Source organism: Egretta garzetta, unplaced genomic scaffold (assembly GCF_000687185.1).
Source record: "Egretta garzetta isolate BGI_Z169 unplaced genomic scaffold, ASM68718v1 scaffold539, whole genome shotgun sequence".
NCBI classification, from domain to species: Eukaryota; Metazoa; Chordata; class Aves; order Pelecaniformes; family Ardeidae; genus Egretta; species Egretta garzetta.
In genome coordinates this window covers 527,757-549,216 of record NW_009260760.1, presented here as the reverse complement: position 1 = coordinate 549,216, position 21,460 = coordinate 527,757, and the positions used below count along the sequence as shown (strand labels likewise).

Genomic DNA, 21,460 nt, shown 5'->3' with positions numbered 1-21,460 from the left:
GGCTCAGAACTTAAGGAATCATAATGTTAGGAGCCCCTTCTTTCCTGAGTCACCTAGACTTTATTTAATATTTTTAATACTGATCCATTGTTTAATTCTCTTTTTAAATTAAACAGCCACAGATATTCTTGCAAATACTGAATAAATACATTTTGTAGTTGAACTGTTTGAAACTTTGAACAGGAAAATAAGATATTTGAAGGTCCATTCAGTCCAATTCAGGAGTATCAGCTTATTTCAGTCTGTCACAGGGTATTAAAAGAGCAGCAGCAGGAGGAACTGAACCACATCACTCAGTGGCACAAAATTTCCTATTTGTTTAGTAAGCATAATGGGTATAGCAGGTAGATGGTGATTTCTGTTGTAAGATTTCTGTTCCACAACACGCACGCACCTTGTGCAGACACACAACAGCCAAGGCCTTGCCCCACGACTCAAGGGAGCATGATGCTGTCTCCAACACACAACACATCCACGTCCACCCAGACTTCCAGGGATAGTACTCCCTCCTCTGGCTCAGCCTTCTGCATGGGGTGTGCCCCTGGTGAACTATTTTTCCGTGATTTATTGATTTCTAAGTTTCATGGTCAGGAAAAGCCACTAATGGCTTTATCAAACCATCTGATCCCCTGGCATGGTCGTTAAAGGGGACAGACGGGAACCTGTGGAACAAGGGCCTAAGGACAAGGTGGCCCCACTGAGTAGTCCTCTGACTGTCTCAGCAGGTCACCCAGCTCCACAGGTGTCCAGCCCTCCAACTCAGAAAGGCAGCAGCTCTGCGGTGACCAAAGTCCCCAGGAGACAGAGGGACAAGCCTCTCTCAGGGCCAAGGTCCTTGTGTTGGAGGCAGCCCTGGCTCTACAGTGGCTGCACTGGGTGACCAGGCAAGGATTCACAAGTCCATGGAATCACATCTTCTCTTTTTTATTTCCCCAGTGAAAATAATCAAGAATACTAAAAATTTCCGTCCACTTGACCGAACTAAAACTGCACATCCCAGCAGAAAAGGATTCTGATGGAAAATTTCTGGCCAGATCCAGTAACATCTGCTTGTGACTGAAGCAGTTTTTCTTTCTAGCTTTTCCATGTGACTTCTGAGTTCCTTTTTTTATTAAGTTCTCCCTTATATCACACTAAAGTTGCTCTCACAACAGTGGTAGTTTCATATTACATTCTTTTCCACATGTATGTCATGGATACCGATTTACTAAATTAAGGTTTTTCAGCAGTAGCCTAGTCTCTTTTGAATTCAATGGGAAAACCCCAGGGCCTCGCCTCCACTGGTTATCTGGAATGTTTAAACAATTTAAAATCACATTATTACATAATAGATGCTCTATTTAGCACAAATGGTGGTAATTTAATTTAATACAGTAGCTATCCAGTTTGTGTATTTTTATAAATATTTAACAAAGTAACTTTACAAAAATGTTCAAGCTGTTTGTTCTCATTAATGTTTCACTGTCACAAAACTGTTAATTAACATTATAAAACAATTGCAAGAAAGAAATTAAGCATTTTATTAATGGTGTCTTCTGTGAGTAAGCCACGTATTACCTCCTAGATAATTTATTTGCAGATGAAATACCTTACTGTGTGTCCTTCATTCCATTTTCCACCTAATGTTACTGTATTGTACTTATGGGAGGAAAAAACTGCTACAGATAACTGAGGAAGTACTAGATCAGCCTCAACATTTTCTGTCCTTTTTTTTTTTTCTTTATAGAATTCCTATTCAGTCCTAGAGTCATATTTGCAGCAGATGTCATCTGGACATATTTCATGTAGGGTAGAAGGTTATCATGTAGATAACCCCAACTAGATGTAATAATGCACATACCTCAAATTATTGCTTATATAATGTCTTGTCTTCAGAGAGGAAATGGACCAGTGTAGGTAACTGGGAATATCCCTTGGATAAATAAGCTGCATTCTTTTATCCTTGTTCAAAAACAAAACGGCTTGCATAGTTTTAGATTTATTCCATATACTCATGCAAGCTGATGTCTCCATACATTCTCGGGGGCTGCTGGTACTGAAGCCTTTACCTCAGACTACTTACACCTAGTTCCATTTCTAACTCAGGGGTACGTGATATGCCCAGACCTTTGGGTTACAAAATCATTCCTGTTTTTTTCAGACCACATAACTTCATCCTCATTTCTGTTGATAGCAACCATAATCATATCTAACATCAACTCTGACACAACCTCTGAACACACCAGAAAAAATACTATATACCAGAGATCCTGAACTTCTTCCTCTACCCCATTCTCCCACCTATTTTTCATTGTGTCCTTCAGAAATCAGCCTGCTTTACCACTTACATACAATAGTTTCTTTGTTCTTTGCTGACTTCATATATAACTTTCATTTATAAGCACTTTCTCTGTTCAGTACTATCTAAAGGATTTTAAGCCTTCTTTGCCACACAGTCAGAAGGAAATAAATTCCTTACTGATTAAGAAATATTCTCAGTATTTTTATGTTCTTATACAAGACCAGTAAACAGAGTACTGGTTACATTTTTTCTTTCTCTGTGATAAGAGAATAATCTTTCAGATATGCTTGGTAAAACTTTCAAAAAACATATGTTTGCATGCTATAAAAAAGCTTTGCTAGCAAGTACATTATACTAGAGACATAGAAAAGAGTATATTAAATTAACCACAAGATTTTCAAAAGCACTCAAGTGATATTAGGCTGTATCTCTAAAAAACTCACAGGAGATAAAGATGTGGTCCAAAACAAGTTAGAAAATTTCACTTTAAATATTTAACTAGGAAGCAATTGTTCCTATGAGTTGGAATATAAGACAGTGGAATTTTTCCAGTCATACAATATAAAAGAAATATTAGTGATAAAGCATAACTGTTTTTCTGAAATACCCTAACCCTTCCCATAAGCCTTCCTTTGCTGTCAGGATCCAACTATGCATGTCAATGGAGTTCCTTGCAAAGCCCTTTCCTGTTTGGGCTTTGTTTACATCAAGCTTCCGGTTACCGGAATCTCTACTGAAAGGTATTGTGCAAGGCTTTGTTGTTGGGATTGTGAAAGACAGCTCTGCAACTGCATTAAACTGATCCTGAAAATAAATATAAGGGGAAACAAATAAAGAGGAAAGAAGTGTATCTTGAATTTGTCTACTTGCATGACTAGATGTTATAATGAAAATGTTATTGTGATATCAATAAAATAAATCAACTAAAATAAGAAATACAACTAGATTGTGTACATTTTTCAGCTCCCAGGCTCATTTGAGTTTATATTCCTGAGAGTTTCAAATTAAAACTAAAGTCTAGTGAAACTATTTGTTCTCTAACAAACCACCCAGATCTATTGTTGTTTCATGTAACTGAAATCTCTCAGTCACGTCCAGGCTCCTTCAGGAAATTTTATTCCACTCCCAAGGTGTATAGGAATGAAAATGCTAGCAATCTTAGTCCTCCAAATCTCCCAGGCCTTATGGAGAGGTGGAATGAAATCTTTTCCCTGGATCTTTTCAAGAAGTATTCAGCTATGCACCCTATATGGCAGCACAGTTTAGATTCTCACAGTGCATAGTTTAAAGTATGTCAGAAGACACTAGAAACAAAGAATTGCTAATAAGAAAGGAGAAACATTGGTAAAACTAATCTGAAAAAGGCCATTCACCCCTTCTACTCCTTTTCCTTAGAAAATGTCACCAAAACTGGAACTAGAGTTTCCTTTTTTTTTTTTTTCATTAAAACTTTCTATAGAGGATGGACAATTATGTTGTATTGTTTGAAAACAGCAATTCCTGTTGCATAGATGCTGCTACACTCAAATGGAAGTTTTAAGTTCAGGTACTTCACAATTTCCCCTGCTTTGTACAGGCTGAACTGCTGATTGGCCTGCACATTCCTTTCTGCCTTTTGTATTGTGTAGTGTCCTCTCACCTTGAAAGGAAGGCGCTTGCAGGACAGGAGCCTTTGTTCTAGCACATCGCTGGGAACATAAAGTATCTATGCTTTTTTGAGCATGAGGAGCTTGAGGAAGTCAAACCACAGCTTTTGAGGAGGCCAGAAAGATCTATCCAAATAGAAATAGTTCCTTTCAGCTGCTGGGAATGCATTAGCCCTCTCATTCCTCTCTGAGATGGTTTAAGTATTAGCAAATTAATTTTACAAAAAGTCTAGTTAAGAAGAAATTAGCTCCAGAATCTAAAATCCTAACAGTTAGCAAGCTTTATTTTTCCACAAGCCCCACAGAAACATTACTCTTGTTTTAAACATTTTCAGGAAGACCAAAAGAAGCATGAATATCTGGGCATTATATCCTCCAGATGGATCTGGTTTTGCTGAAGTTTACAAATCTAACTTAATTAAGTGCCTAGCTTTGGTTCTGTTGCTTTAAATATACTCTGCATAATAGAAGACGAGGAAAGTATTGTAATGCACCAAACAGAAGATAAAAGTTCATCTTCCCGTCTTCTGAGCTATCAAACTGCTTTTGAGGAAGCTACGATACTAAGCTTAGATACAGAGCTAAGATACTAAGTCCTTTCATATTTCCCATATGCATAAGAGTTATTTATTGTTGTAGTTGACAAAAAAAATCCAAAATGCCTTACCTTCCCGATGTTGCTGTATTATGCTATATAGTACGAGCATGAGTGTAATTACTCTATACTTCAGTTAGTAGGGAAAAACATACATTTGCAGTGAAGTGAAAATACGCATCATGGAATATAATAACGAGGAAACCTACTTTCTTTTCTATTTTATGCTGTACTTTCAGATCAGGAACTTCCTAATCTATATTAAAAGAAGATCACAATTCTGAGGACTGTTTCAGTATAGATGAATAACTAGACAAAACCCACTTACTACCATTTTCTGGTGCATTTTCTTTCAGAGGAATTTTGTCAAATTCATTTGGCTTAGAATTTGTATCTGGGTAAAATTTGCACTAGGGTATAAAAATCAGTAAACCCCCCACATATTCTATCCCAATAACTGAGGTACAACAGTGTATAGCACACCTCCTTCACTGGAGGATAGGAGAAATCCCATTTCTATGGGGTTGAGTTGATACTTCTAGAGCTAAAAGCTGTGCCTATGTGAAGAAAAACTGATTCTGCATGCTTAACCTTGGCAGGTCATCCAGGAACAGGGTCCACAAAAGGAGCAGATAAATACCCCTACCGTCTGCTATTTCTCTAATGCAGGATGATAAAAAGGATTAAGCAAAAGTCTGTCATGCAACCAACCTTCAAGTCAAGGATGGCTGAAGAAGAGCTGTGTGCTATTCAAAAGATGAAAGGGCAGACTGGTGTAATAAGGAACAAAAGACAAACAACTTTACTAGCTATTGGCTGAATGTTGTATGCCATACCCATAATAATTAAACAATGTTATTTATGCTACCGTACACCTCTCAGATTCTAGGATTTTCACTCTAAATTTCTGAAATGTCAGAAAAACACCACTTAAAGTATGTCAGATAATTTGGAGTGCTCTCCAGTGTACCTTGCTCATGAAAACAAAAACCTTTAGGAGATGAAAGCTGGAACTGTGTGAAACTGACAAGAAAAGCAAACATGAAAATATATACATCTGGCTTTTTCCCATTAATGCTGTCATGAAAGAATGTTTTATTGTACACACAGCTAGAGTTGCTCATACTGTAAGGGAGAACATTCCCACCTTGCTATCTATGAGTTATTTGCAATACATAAATGAATTGCTGAAAACAAGAATATGAACCTTGTCATCTTTTCCCCAAGAAGCCTTTTAGTAGAATTGGATGAACCATTCAGAATTAACACTCTGCTTACTACATGTCATTCTCCCCGTTTCAACTGAACCACAAACCAATAATGATCTCGCAGAATTTGCTTGTTATTCATCACTGTTCACCGACACTTGTCCAAATAAATTACTGCCTATGGATTATCTGAAATGTAAGGCTATTATTTGCACATAATTATATGTGATAGATCACTCAAGTCACATGTTATTTAGATGTTAATTAGGTGACTTCTGTTTCATAAAATTGAGCATACCTGAAAATCATTTACCTTTAGAATCTCTAAGTGATTAGACAGAGATTTAATTCCAGGAATATTTTTTTTTTCTGTTTCAGGGGAAATCTGACTAACTAGAGACATCTTTGCTGGTAATATATGGACACCTCAGATTTCAAAGCTCCTTCTGGTCTGAGTGAGCTGCCTAGAAAAAAATCTTCATTTCCTTTTTCCTTGACATACAAGTCTCAAGTAATAGGGGAGACATGTGCTTGATGCTGTTCATATACACTGTCCACAGAGCCTGGTCTCACTTTAATTGCTTATATGTGCATGCAGGAATTACTATATCCTTCCTCACTAGCACACAGTTTCAGACACCTGTTTCATGCTTGTCCTGAAGCCACTGGCCTTTGTATTAACTGGAAGAGTCAGAGCTAATGCTCTTCTTCATTTTGCTCATTTTCAATCTTTACTACACATGCCCTGCAAAAAAGAAACCTGTACGTAGTGGTTACTAGTCCAATGGCTGTAGCCCAGAGTCCTGCTGGAGCCTTGGGAATTCCAGACAACAGCCATACTCCTCTCTTCCTGCCAGTCAAAACTTCAGGACAGAAGAAAGGGAAAACTTAGACAAATGTTAGCTTTAAGAGTCTCCACAACAAAATAATATCCCAAAGCGTGGTTTTACTGATGAATGGCTGAAGACTTTTCAGTGCCTATTTATTTCTTCTTTTGAGCACCTAATTATTTCTTCTTTTCAGCAGTCACCTTGAGGATGGGATTTAACTTTGGGTCTGCTGCATGGATCTGAAAGGGTTGCATACAATTTGTACTTGGATTTCCTTACAGTTGCGGGACATTATATTTATTTTAAAGTTGCTGTAAGCAGTCTGTTTCGTCAGGCATTTCATCCTGCTCTCTCTGACTTTCATCTATTCAGGCAAAACATTCACTTCAGTCAATGATACTTTTGTGGAAGAACTAGAAGTACGAGCCCAACATGTGGCTTGGTGAAGTTAGACTTCCTTCCAGTATGTTACAATGGTGTATCTATACTGCAGACGTAAAAGAAACACAGTTTTATTTCTTCTTGATATGAAGAAAATAGAAGTGATTTTGTAAGTTCCTTAACATAAAATAATGCAGGCCAAATCCTAGTACTCGTGTAAATGAATGTCATTTACGTCTTTTATATGGAGGGTTAATTTGATATTCAAAATCTTTTCATTATGATTTAAGTTAGAACTGTTCTGACACAAAGATTTCAATATATTTTTTTAAGTATTTGCTCTCCCTAATATTTCTTCTTTGTTAAAAGATTCAGTGGCCACATGCAGAGGACACTTCATCTGATTTTCAGAGTAATTTCCAATGCTATATGATTATTGTATTTGTATGGGATAGTGATTATAGCGTAAGACATTACTGAAATACAATTATTTTTAGACTTCAGGGAGCTGTACATTGTTCCTGACTGCATCTGTTAAGATCCTGTAAAAACTGAGCCAGATGCTGCGTGGTATGCAAACACTCTGAGTTGCAGAGATCATATGTGCAAAGACTACAAAAATACTCTCTAAAAAGTAACTGTGATTATGATCAACATGACAGGCAGCTAAGATTGAATTCTGTCCATTTAAATTGCATAATCCACATAAGTTTATGGGAAAACTTCAGCTGTCACTGAAACTAGCCCTACTTGCAGCAAAACTGCTCTCAAATATTTAATGTCAGCAACCACTGCTGAAGAGAGGCAGTGGAGGGGAAAATATTTTAGAAAGATAAAGATATGTATCTACTACTCAAGGAGTGATTGGAAATAATTCACCGTACCAGATTCTCTGCTAGCATAAATCAGTCTAACTCAACTGACTTCTCATCCCCCATCATCCCTCAGGCATATACTATTTAGCTTTGAGACGTGGAATAAAAGTCTGCAGTCTGCCTAACAAACTGTATTGCTGCATCTTAAAGGTTTTTAATATATGATCTGCGTGATTTACTCTGGTGTATTTCTCTACAAGTCACAGCTCATTATAAGCTCTGCTGGCTGTTACAGCCTAAGATGGCAAACAGTTTCTTACTCCTACACACTGAAGTCAGACCCTGTGCTCAACTGATTAGAACCAGAGCTGCAATTTTGATCCAAATACCGGAACTATGCCCGACACTTCCTTTGCACTTACAAATCCATCCTTCAGATATCACCCCAGACTTAAACAGGCCTTTCCCCACTCATAAGTAGCACAGTGCTTGCTGCATTCTCTCTTTTCAGTGACTATAGCTCTTGTTGAAATACACAATTTGTCATGTTGTAGATTTTAAAAGATGCATAGGCACCAGCTGAAACCCTTTTAAAGGATAATATTTTCACTTTCATGGGTGTGTGTGTGTGTGTGTATACATCTGTATCTATAGCTACATCTATATCTACATTCTACATTTATCTTCCTGTACTTAAAGGACTCATTACAGTAACAGACCCCAAACAAGTAATAATTATGAGTGAAATGTTTTTGTTTCCAGATGACATGTTTCAGATGACTCTGAAATTTTAATGCCAATACTTCTTTTTGCTTTATCTTTTGTACAAATAAATATGAAAATGAAGGAAAAGCAATATCCCTTGTGAATAATTACCTATTGCCTATACTTAACAGCAGACATAAACAATGATTAATAGAAAAAAATGAAAAGTTCATTTCAGAAAGCAGTTTCTAGAAGAGCAAACCAATAAAACAAGGGAACACTAACATTTGCACTGAGGTTTCCATCAGCCAAATTGTTTCTTTAAACAGAGAGACTTTTGAAAAGCTATAATTCTTTTTCCCTCGTGGAAAGCAGCCCTCCACTACCATTAGCTTTTGGGATTGTTCTATTCTTCTCTATTGACCTACCATAAGCCTGAAGTCCAACAGACATTGGAGTCTCCTAATGATTTCAGAAGTAACACTGGATCACCCTTTCTGTTGAAAAGTCCACAGAGATTTCTTTAAAAATACTTAGCGCTTTATAGGTATATCAAACTGAGTGACCATGAACACTGGACCCAAGTATCTTTTTTGGAGCAGAATTGCGCCACTGGACTGACGCATGGCTTCCTTAATTTCAAAACACCAGGCACCCTAGAAATACATAAAACTAGAACTATTTGATGTCACAGTCTTCATAAACTGCATTTAATGACATTTTCAAGATCTAAACCATAAAAAATGAACAAGCAGCCAACACAACGTGAATATTCGAAAAGCTTCTGAAAAAGGATACAACTCAAGTCTAAGCTTGGGATTTTTTATTTCAAAAAAAGTAGACATTACTGGCTTTGAAAACTAGAAGTAAATAAAAGACTGGACCTAGACAAGAAGAGAGATGGAAAAGCAATGCAGGCATCTCTGCAAAGGATCCAGTTGGGTTCAGAAGGCTATAACTGTATTCATGCAGAGATATACCCAACTCATAAGCTTTCCAATATATAAAAATTTGGTCAATTGTCAGCTTTGCTTATGTAAGCCTTATTTACTGTTTCAGATAAGCTGTAACTTTGAAAATTACTAAGTGGTCAAAATGGCCAAAATTATCTGGAAAATTACCACAAGCAAATTCATCCTTTAACTTACTGTTTTAAAACTGCTGACTGCCTTTGTAACTCTGTATTTTCATACATTTTATGTTTGCAAAGGCCTTTACTATTGACTTTGAAAGTTTTGCTGTCAACACATGAATCACTGGGACATGAGAGGGGACGTTCACAGGCTTGTTCTTCATAGTAATTGCCATACATTTATAGCAGAAACAAAGTTTGTTCAGAAAGATATGTACAATAGTACACTTCATTCTACTTAACAAGAAGAAAAAATGTAACTTCTTTTTACAAAACAGAAAGTTGATGATACTGATACGATATAGTAAAGACATTGTAACACACCGTGTCATTTCAAAATAGAAAGATCTTAGGAAAACTAATTTAAATAGATAACCTATTTTTAATATGCTGTGCCAAGTATTTGTGTAATCATATTTTAAGTAAATATGCCAGAATTTTTGCAGGGGTTTTAACTAGAAGATCAATTTCCATTAGCCTGAAAACCTGAAAAAACCCACACACTACAAAGCACATTAATCTAATTCTACCTAATGATTATGTTTCAATCTTCACACAGTCCCAGACAAATACACAGATGGGCACAATTGTGGCCGTGTTGAAAACAATGGGAAAACTCCATTAGTGGTGAAAAGAGCTAGAATTTCAAACTCAGTCTAACCTTAAATAACAAATAGTATGGGCAAATCTTCTCAATTATTAAGTGAAATGCCGAACACATTTATGGCTACTGAGGGTTACAGAGACATGGCCCGTTGCTGAATATGTTCAGCATTTGTTAGCTCTAGATCTGAATTTGTTTTTCTGAGAAACACACAGTTTTGTCTTAGCTACAGAAAATACATATTCAAATACATATTCAACATCTTATTTTTACCCATCTGTGATGACACTTAAATTCTGCTTTACTTTTCTCTGAACTGCCTTCTGTGATCTCAGTAAGCAGAAAAAAAAATTTTAGATAAGCAACACTCATTCCTCAAAGCAGATATTATGTCCTATTACCCCACAGGTATGTCTATGATGCAAACTGCATGCTCATCTATGGTCAGTTTGTGTACATGAAATGATCTTGACTGTGAGAATAAAGAGAAAACTGTGGTTCAGGTGTGTCACAAGAAAGGAGATGGCTCAGTTATTTTCATTCTCTTCTTAAGTGATAAGTTAATACCCATATAGCTTTTTATATAAAATTTTAAGTGCTATCCCATATGGCTTATAATGATGCTTAAATATAGGTGTGGGGTTTTTATTCATACATCTTTTCACTTGCTCTAAAATTATGACCTACCATAAAAAGATAACTGTAGTCTGCCTAAAATAAGAAAATCCTTTGTTCTTAAAATTATGATGCATTTTCATATCTCTAATAATTATGTAATAAATACTATGCTGCAGATTCTTCACTCACCTTATCTAAAACTCATACAAATTCACATATTTAGGACAAGATCCTCAGCCCTTTCTGAACTTTTCAACACTCCGTACAGCCCAGAGAGGATTCTCATGGGGAAGACATGGTAGGGAAGGGTTATCAGAGGCAAGATCACAAGGTGTAATACTGAGCTTGTAACAACCGTAAACCCCAGGGAGATATTTGTGTAACCAAGAGTTGGATCCTTTGCTTATATATCATATGAAGAATTCCACATCACTTTAAAGTCTGGAAAAACCAAATAGTGTATGATTTCTTACCACTTAGTTATGAAGAACTAGCTTGACTCTTCTGCAGGTACTGGACCTTGATTAAGCCTTCTTTCATCATGACTCTCACGGTAAGCTGCACCAAAATTTAAAAAAAAAAAAAAAAAAAAAAAAAAGCCAGATCAAGTTTTAGTAAAGAAAGAGAGTTAAATAGAGAACATTTACATGATACTATATAAATCCATTCACTTATACCTTGAATATTGTCCTGAATATTGATTATATCTCAAATTTTACAGCCCTAGTCCCTTTACACTGAAAGCTGTATTGTAGAATTGGAAAAGGTCTGGAACTTTGTGGTGAGTTGACCTTGTCAGGCTGCCAGACACCCACCTAGCTGTTCTGTCATACTCCCTCTTCCAACAGGATAAGGGGAGAAAGTATGATGAAAATCTTGTGGGTCAAGATAAAGACAGGGACATCACTTACAAGTTAGTGTCATCAGGAAAAGAAGAATTGACTTAGGGAAAAATAATTTAATGCCAGTTAAAATAGTCTTGGAGAGTGAGAAACAAAGACAAATTAAAACACCACCTTCCCCACCACCACCACTTTTCTCCCTGGCTCAACCTCCCTCCTTAATTCCCAGGTCCTCTACATTCCTCACCCACACCCAAAAGGTGCAAAGGGGGATGGGGAACGCGGGGTTACTGTGAGCGCATAATAGTCCCTTTCTGCCTCTCCTTCCTTCTCACATTTTGCCCTGGGTCCAGTGTGGGTCCTCTCCGTGGGCTGCAGTTCCTCTCCATGGGCCCCAGCTCTTGTCAGGAGAACCTGCTACGGCATGGATGTAATTCCTGTCAGGACCACTTGCTACAGTGTGGGTTCTCCAGGTCCACTGTTCCTGTCAGGAGAACCTGTTGCAGTGTGGGTTCTCCACAGCTCACTGTTCCTGTCAGGAGAACCTGTTGTAGTGCAGGCTCTCCACAGGCCAATGTTCCTGTCAGGAGAATGAGCTCCAACATGGGGTCTCCAGGGCCACAGTTCCTGTCAGGAGGACGTGTTGTAGTGGGGGCTCTCCACAGGCCACTGTCCCTGTCAGGAGAACCAGCTCCAGCGTGAGTTCAGTTCCTGTGAGGAGAATATGCCCCAGCATGGGATCTCTATGAGCCACAGTTCTCTTAAGGAAAATGTGCTACAGTGTGGGCTCTCCAGGGCCAGAATTTCTGTCAGGAGAACCAGCTCCAGAATAGACTGTCCAGGGGCCAGTTCCTGTCAGGCCAATATGCTACAGCATCAGCTCTCCATGGGCCACAGTTCCTGTAAGAATAACCTGCTCCAGAATGGGCTCTCCACAGTCTGTAATTCCTTCAGGGCATATCCACCAGCTCCAGGGTGGGGTCCTCCATGACCCTCAGTCTGGATATCTATTAAGCCATTTTGCTCTCCACAGGCTGCAGGGAAATCTCTGCTTCATCTCCTGGGGCACCTCCTCCCCCTCCTCCTTCCCTAACCCTGGTGTCCGCAGGACTGCTTCTCACTCTTTTCCCCCTCACTGCCTGTGCAGCATTTTGCCCTTTGTTAGCCCAGCTCCGCTGACTGGCCCAGCCTGCAGGGAGTCCCTTGAGGAGCTGGTTGGAGCCAGCTGTGTCTGGCTCAGGCAGCCCTGGCCTCCTCCCACAGAAGCTGCCCTGCTGCCTGCACCTGGGCACCAACACCCAAAACGACCTTTCAACAAGTCCTCATTAAAGCCCTGACAGCTTCCATGCGAGGAGTTACGAATTAGGCAAAACGTCTTCAACCTAGGGAAGAAATGGGGGAGCAGAGTGTGGGGAACACATGCAGGCCCTGGTTACCCCTTGAGTCCTCTGGTACAAGAGCTCAGGGAGAGCAAATACAGCTGGGGGAACCAGCTTCAAAACAAACATTAGGAGCTCATTCTTCATGCATAACCAGGAAAACCCTAAGTGGAAAATCGTTTTGGGTACTGAGATCAGGAAAGTATCCGTGGGGGAGTATCATATCAGTTTTTCCTGCCCCTGCCACAGTCTGCCTCGGCAGCCCCTGCAGACAGCAGCATTGGCTTGGGCAGACCCTTGGTCTGAACCAGAACAACGATTATTAAGCATTTAAATGACCAGCAGATTTCACCATCTATTAAATGTAAGCTGCTCCCAGGTGTACCAAAAGCCAGTGAAGCTAGGATTCTCCTAAAATTTTCACAATTCAGTCCATGTTTCGATTATTTATTAACTCGACTGGTTTCCTCCATTTAATAGAAGGCAGCAAAACTATAGAAATCAGTCATCTACTTTCCGCACATGCAAAGCTGCTTTGAAAGAACTCACTAACACATTTTATTGCAACTCTCTAGAATGTAAAAATCTCTGTAGGATTTTTTAGAAATTAAAAAGGAATACATTTCAGTTCATAAATTAGGCAATATTCTCAGTATTTCCTGTGCAATTCTCTAAACTATAAAAATTCAGTCAATGAGTCTTTAATCAGGATATTCATGTATGAGCTGAACTTTAAGTTCACTAAAATTCAGGCCTGTGCTACAGCTGAACACATGCTTGCATGGTCTTCCGGGGCATGAGTGATTTTCTGAATCATTTGTGTTATTGGAGTTATTATATAATCACTTTCACTGTTCATTCTGCTCCTATATAAACATTTATGCGTTTGGCATAAAATAACTGATACACATGTCTTTACGGTTCTCTCCCACAAAAAGGACGATTATCATGTTTAGTTGGAGGCAAACCACAACTATGTGGAAGACAGACATACGGCCTTTCCTTGACTTTTGGAAATACTGTCTCATTAGAAGGAAAAACCATGGTAGATCTTAGTCCATCCTTAGGAAATCACTGATGTCTTAGAATTCTAATATTGGTTTTTTAAGAAGGCTCTTTTGCCAAAGCTTTTGTTTGTTAAACCAAGTTGTTTATTGTGTTGCTGTAACACACAGTTGTTTTGGGAGTGATGTATTTTAGCAACAAAGAGCTGAATATCAATATTCTTTGAAAATAGGCAAAGCAATGCATTCTCTTTCTCATTACAGGCCAGACTGTAGGGCACCTGCTCAGGTATGATAAGCACTCACTGAAAAAGCAGAATACCTTTTTTCAGGCCTGATCCCTATGTACACAGGGTGTGTAAGTTTTTAGAATAAGTTAATGGAAGAGCATAAGAGTATGCTATGAATGCTCCAGGTTCATTTTGCAACAGAAGATATATCCATGGGCATATGAGATTAAAATACATATGTACATAGCTCATACATATATTTTGGGTGTTGAGTCTGTAGAGTTTGCAAGTGCACAAAAGGCTACATACATTTCAAATACATCCAGCTATGATTACAGCAATTCAGAAAGCAATTGAGAATTAGGACATGTCAAAATCAAAGCCTAAAACCAAAAATATTTTAAGCTACTACATGTACCACTCTAAAACAGAGCCAAGACAACTCAGAGAAACTTCTCTAAGTTGAACAGCAGCTAATTGTTTCATTTCATTACAGGTTTTGTAGCAACAACTTGTAACTAATTGTTTATGGTGCCTATTATGTAGATCACTATGCAGAAAAAAAAAAAGCCAAAAGGTAAATAGACGCAGCCTACTTCAGCAAAAAACAGGAACCAGGACAATTCAGTTTACCTGTAAGTGGATGAACTCTTAATAGTATATCCTCTGTATACTTCGTTTTCTGCCTAGTCTCAATATGCCTACATTTTTCTTGAATATGAGGCTGTAACTTTAAAAAAACCTCTCTTGCAGACTACACAGCAGAGATACTCAGAGTGGTCTTGTTTCTGCAAGCCAACAAAAATTCCTTACATTTAAAATGTGAGGGTCTAAATTTTATTGGACCTGATTACTATGAAATCATAGATACACAGCTAGCAAATAACTACTTAGGAAGGTAATGCCAGTTCCAAGGACATTTTAAGTCAACATTTTAACAATTAGAGCTCTGATAGCTTGCCAGAAAGTTTTTGTTTTCCCTAATTTTTAAAGAGGTTAATAAATCCATGTAGACGTATTATGGGGAATGGATGTTTTTTGTACTCATACTAGAAGCATCCATGGAAGGAGTGCTAGAATAATATTAATATACATATATAACATACATAACAAGCTAGAACAAAGTCTTTTTTTTCATCACCTCTGAAAAATTCCAGAAGTCTCACATTGCGTATGGCTATCCAAAATCACTGAATTTCCACTGCCTTCTACCATAATTCCTTCTTATGATAATTTTGCCCTGGATTTAGTTGTGGCTTGTCTTAGGCTTTTCTCTGCATCTCTGTTGACAACTCAGGGCTGGCTCCTGGTTAGAGATGCCTGCTTCCATCCTCACATAGATTCCAAGTTTGTCAAGTAATTGTTTTGGGGCATATCTAGGATTCCATGCTAGCATCAAAGAAATGACCAATGGATGAGAAATATTTCTAATATACTCTGTCAGGAAGCAGAATCAGACATAATGATTACCATGCTTCATAAAGGTGGCCTGCAGTCCATATTCAGAGGTATGATCTCATTGTGATGTTGTCTGATGAAGCACAGTATCACATCCTGGAAAATGTAAGTTATGGTACCCTGAAGACAAGATTGAAATTGGACTGGCATTTCCTCCAGATGTTTCCTTTCAACAGTTCTCTTCCAACAACTGCTTTGGTTGGGGTGGTTGTTTTTTTTTTTTCCCCCAATAAATAAGGGGGTCCTATGAGTTTGTTTCCTATCTGAAACATAGCCGTTGTCACTGCTGAAAGAACATGCTCCACACACAATCAAAACCTTCATCATTTGGCGGCTGTTTTCATAGTGCTCACTTTTCCTATGGAGCCAAAGGCTTTCAGCCTCAGCATCATTTGACCCACTGATTCTAAACTACTAATTGTCCAACTTTTCACCAATCATTTACCATGTCTACTTTTTGTTACTAATTATTTAAAAAATAATTAAAAGAAAAAAAAAAGGGGAGAGAGAACAAAGAACATCCCCACTCCTCTCAAAATATTCAGTCATTCAAGTATCCCTGAAGGACACCTTTGGAAAATGACAACTATTAAGGCTATCCTGTGTAACATAACAGTCTCATTGCGTTGACATATGCACATATTCAAAGGCTGATACAAATTGAAACTGTCATAAGTTCAAGTGATTTTGGTCTAGTAGTGATAAGTGCTGTATAAATTCATTCCTTAGTACAGAACTGACGCTTCTTGTCAGCAAAACTGGTATCTACTTTGGTCTGCTTCAGTTAAACAACCAAAGCTTGTGCTTTTCACTTCTCCTCTGGTTTATCTTGCCTAGCAGAAGCAACAGACCAATGTTTAACTTAAAATTGCTTTGCAGCTAAGAATTAAAACTAGGCAAAGTTCTTACAGATTCTGTTCCACTCCCATTGCACCCAGTCTCTTCAGCAGACATGTGGAACCTATGGAAGAATAGAAATAGGAAAAAATTAGAAACTTACAATACCAAGAGATTGTCAGGAATTTTTCTGTGGAGAGATTAATATGTTGAAATGAATATTCATTGCAGGAAAGGGTCAATTTAAAGAAATTATTAATTTGGGGAAAAAAGAAAATAAATAATATTTTATGTTTTAATTCTTCGAACATACATATTTGCTTTTCATGTCAAAATAACTCTATCAAACCTAAAATATTTGTTTTAAAAGGTGAAAATAATGAAAAATGCTACAGCTGTGCTGATCCAGACTTTTGCAACAGAAGAGGCAGAGATGGCACGTGAAAACACTCTTTGTTTGAATTTGAGAATGGAAAGTTTCAAAAGCGCAGCAATTCCTTTGGGATGGGAAAAGAGGTTACTGCCCAGCTCCACTCAAAACTAATTATTTCTGCTTGGATCTGATCTTGCAACTCAAAAATCTTAAGAAAAAATTTCTAAGGAAGAAAAAGGATATGCAATGCATTTATCACACATTCAAAGATAATGATTAATTTCCAGTCTTACCTAGCTATAAATCAGAATGCAGCAATTAGTTAAGCTGCTGCTAAATATAATGACCTATTGTTTGCTTCTCCTAGTCAGGATGTCATAGTCATTGTTTCTTTGACACCATTATAAGTTTAAATTTTGGAAAGCTCTTTTGGAAAGCTTGTCTTTACTTCATCAACACAAGTCTTCAAGGGAAGAAAAAAGTTCTTTAAAGTATTTCCTAAAAAGACATCACGTGAGCATGAAGACATTATTCGTCGATTAAATGAAAAGCTTCTTCACCTTTAACTGATTCTAAATGCAATTCAGATCTCTAAAGAGAACATAAGCAAAATGCTAAAAATTAAGACTCTTGCTAATATTAGCTGCTTTTTGGTGCCTCAGGCATCTGTGCTTAATTATACTTGTCAGTGGACAATATATCCTCTTCATGCAAGCTCACATATATCTACAGCAGAGGCAAGATGAAGTTTCTTGAAGACAATCTTAGGGGTAAGTGTAACAGTATATTTGCCTTCTATAATTTCTCAGATGACAGCATATGAATAATAGACTTTTTGGCCTGCTGCCATTGTTGGGGTCAAGGGGGCAGGGAAAGCTTACAGAAAAACAAGACATAGTTCTCGTCTGACCAAAACCCTAGACTTCCCGTGTTTCGGTGAATTACAAAGGTTTAGAAACTTTCAATTTGAAATACCAATATTTAAGTACTTAGACTATTTCAAAATTAAACTTTCAGCTCTTTCTAATTAGGAACAAGAAATCAAAAACTGATCATTTTTACTTCTAATTGAGAGTAGATTTGGAGACGCTTTTCCATAAGCAGTGGTAGGCTTACACGACACAAAAGAGAACAGGGACAGACACAGCTGGAAGCAGGCATACGCATGAAGATTTTTAGGAACATGTGCTTTCCCTTGTATTTGCAACACAGTGAAAGCACTCCTGTGATCAGTTACCCAATGTCAGCCCATACACAGGTCTTAATTTAATACAAATGCCTTCCAAGTTAGGGAATTGAAAAGGGAATAGTACGGGTTACACTGAAGAGAGCTGATGACAAACATTCAGAGTGAATATGTTCTTCCTACAGTGATGTTCTTTCCCTTCTCAGCAGCAGTGGGATGTATTACAGGTAAGCAATGCTGACAGAGTGATTAAAGACCTAAACCACTGCTTTTCCCAAACTGAGCAGCTATGGGGAAGGCAAGGGTTTTTTTTTTTTCCCCGCAACTGCCTTTCATACCTCTTCCAAATGCAACATGAAAATCTCAGCAGTAGTTACCACCTCATAACTGTATTTGAAATAGTAAAACTTGAAGGACCTTATATGGCCCTATCTAGAACTGTATGGTCACCTTTTTCACACGATGCTGTATGTTGACATTTATGGCACCAGTAAATCAGATTTACTCTAATATAGCTCTTTTTAAGCTGCACCCCTCAGAACATAAGCAGAAGGGTATTTGGACCAAGATCCCTGAACTCTAGCGGAAGATCCATACTGGGGAAATGGATTTCTGCTTTCATTTTAAGGTAGATGTGTAGGCTTTAACTTTGCAGCCTCTTGCTACTTTTTCTAGAAAGGTACGGCTATTGCCTGAGGAAGCTCCTAAAGCTGCAGCACTGGCTTAAACCACCCTGCTAAAACAACCAATACAACTGGCCAGCCACACAATATATGCACTGGAAATCTGATGTAGGTTTGGGGGTTTTGCTGGGTTATTTTTAATCCAGTTCACTTCTCTGATCTGGTTCACTGCTCAGACACAGGACTGTATCAGCGTAACAGAGGCAGCAGTATGACTCAAGAATGAGCAGCAAGAAGTGAGGACAGCCAGATGAAGTGCACGCATCTGCTATAAAAAACACTTGCCAAACTGTGGGCTAATATGCTTTCTCACTTAAACAAACCATCCCAATAGCGTCTCTGAAATTGCCTTAGATGGTGAACCAATGTCAAGCAGAAGAGGAAGTCACTGTTGATATTTTGCTTCTAGTGTTATTAACTCACAGAGGACTATGGGAGATGTGCTGTCCACATTGCATAGCGATGTTTTGGGAAGAATTTCCTTTTATCGTGTCAGGATAACTTTATAGAGATAAATATTTTTTTTCTTTGTAAATACAGGTACTTGGCTTCCAGTGTTGGCTCCACCTTTTCTGCAAGTTCTCCTAATCCCTAATAAAACTCAAGTTCTCTCTATTACACCGTTTTGTCAATTTTGCATTGATGTTTCTCTCTGCCCGGTCCTGCACCTGATCGGTACTAAAAAACTCAATTATTTCTCAAAATACGGATTTCTCACACTCCTGAAGATTTGTGTTCCATTGATTTCATTGATGTCTGGTGGATCATGATCGCATCTACTCTACCACAGTCTAGGAAACAACAGACACGTTCCTTCTGACAGCTGAGGTACAATACACTTCTCATCTACATCACATAAGCAGCTATTTATGTGGCAATAGCTGAATCCCACAGCTTTACCATCTACCTGTTCCTGTCAGCTAGGATCCCTGTCACCGGCTCAACACCCTCTTTAACAGTCTTTAGGGCCACTAGACTGGATGTTCTCCAAAGTCCCTCTAACTTTCAGTAGTGTCTCTCTTTCCCAAAACTTTCCCAGCAATCAATACTGGTCTCAAGAGACTGTAATTTGTGTCCCAGTACCATAAAGCAGCTTGCATGCATTTACCCCTTGCCTATGTGACGCTCATTAATAAGCTACAACGCCAAGTGTGAGGAACAAGTCATCTAAAGGAGGGTTAGGGTAGGGTTCTCTCAAGTGGTTAGAAGTACAGCTGCAAAGAGGTTGCTAAGACGCAGTCACATGGGTCCGGCATCAGCTATTTGCAAAGTGGTGGGCTTAAGACTGGTCTTGAGAGAGAGCAGAAAGAACAGAGGTGTTTAGGACATAAATTTGCAATGGAAAAGGAGTCTAGGAAACCATTTCCTTCTCCGTTATTCAGGGGACGGAGCTTTGTGTCCATTTTTGTGCATAAGAAATGAAACCAGGAATTTTAATGATCTCTTGGAGAAAAGCCTGAAAGTCCCCCCAAACTGGCTAAGTCATCAGGGTGGTGGTGAAACAATGTTATGATTTCCCACCAACTAAACCACAATGTAGCATTTCAGTTTTGAATCATGCTTGCTTTGCTGCTTTCAGAATGATGGTGAAAACTTCACTGCTAGAAATGCAGATTCACAGCTGCTGTTGATTGTTGTAACTCCTTTGATGTCGGTAGCTGGAAGGAAGATGAATAGCGGCTGAGGAGCTCTTTAATTCCTTTACACGAAACAAGTCACTGCTCCACATCAGTGTGATCCAGGGAAGCCCTCTGATGGTTCTAGAGGTGAGGACTTAAAAAAGACACACTGCTGACCGACAAACTGACAGATCTTGCAATGTGCTGATCTCATTCCAGGAGCTACACACCTGCATGCGCTTAGGACGACAAGACGTTTCACTCCTGCATTGCCTCAGTGTCCCGCTCTGGTAGTTGCTCATCACCTTGCAGAAGCATTAAACTTTCCGCATTTCCACCAACCGAATGGAAATGAAAGGGGGTTTTATTCCAAGACGCTTAAAATGCCGTGTTCTGAATTTCCGTTAGGGGATGGTGCTCTACCATCTCACAGTTATTTCCAATGTGTATAGTATTTGATAGTTGAAGCGATACTGGATTTGTCTTCCAGATACAATAAGTAATCTTTGTTACTAAACTTTTCCTTCTGAAGACGTGCTTATGTTCTTGTTCCTCTGGCTCAAAACACCATTATACACAGGTCATCTGCACACGTGGATCACTATAGCACCGGGGAAGTCCTGGTACTCAAGGTAGCCCAGGGCTGTCCTCTGCTGCTAGGGCACTGGCTTCAGGACTCAAATACCCCCACATACCCACCAGGAGGGGGTGGCAGGGAAGACCCCCTCAGCACTACGGTGGTGTGGCAAGGCTTACAGCACAGGGGTACTGGGATTTTTTCTAAATCTGAAAAGAAAACGCAAGCCTCGCCATATGGTTTCCTTCCCAGAAGAGGGAAGCCTGCTCTTGGCTGGAGCTCCCCGGCTGGCTCCGGGAGCAGGGAACTGAACTAACTGGGCCCGGGCGCTTGAAGGGCAGCTGGGGGGGGGGAAAGTCGGCGGGGAGTTTTGAGGAAAAGCCTGCCGGCTCCCCCTTCCCCCTCTGCCGCCAAAACGCTCGCCACCTCCTCCAGGCCGCCGCCGACCCCGCACCCA

At 39.0% G+C, this 21,460-nt stretch overlaps 1 protein-coding gene across 1 annotated transcript in view; it reads left to right on the top strand.

Annotated features, from left to right (window-relative positions):
- Positions 1-634: 634 nt before the first annotated feature.
- ITGA4 (integrin subunit alpha 4) overlaps positions 635-21,460 on the top strand; it is a 60,667-nt gene continuing 39,841 nt past the window's right edge. The window contains exons 1-2 of the mRNA XM_035901444.1: positions 635-839; positions 12,323-12,355. Of these exons, the coding sequence (XP_035757337.1) occupies positions 635-839; positions 12,323-12,355 (238 nt within the window). The remainder of the gene's footprint in view (positions 840-12,322; positions 12,356-21,460) is intronic.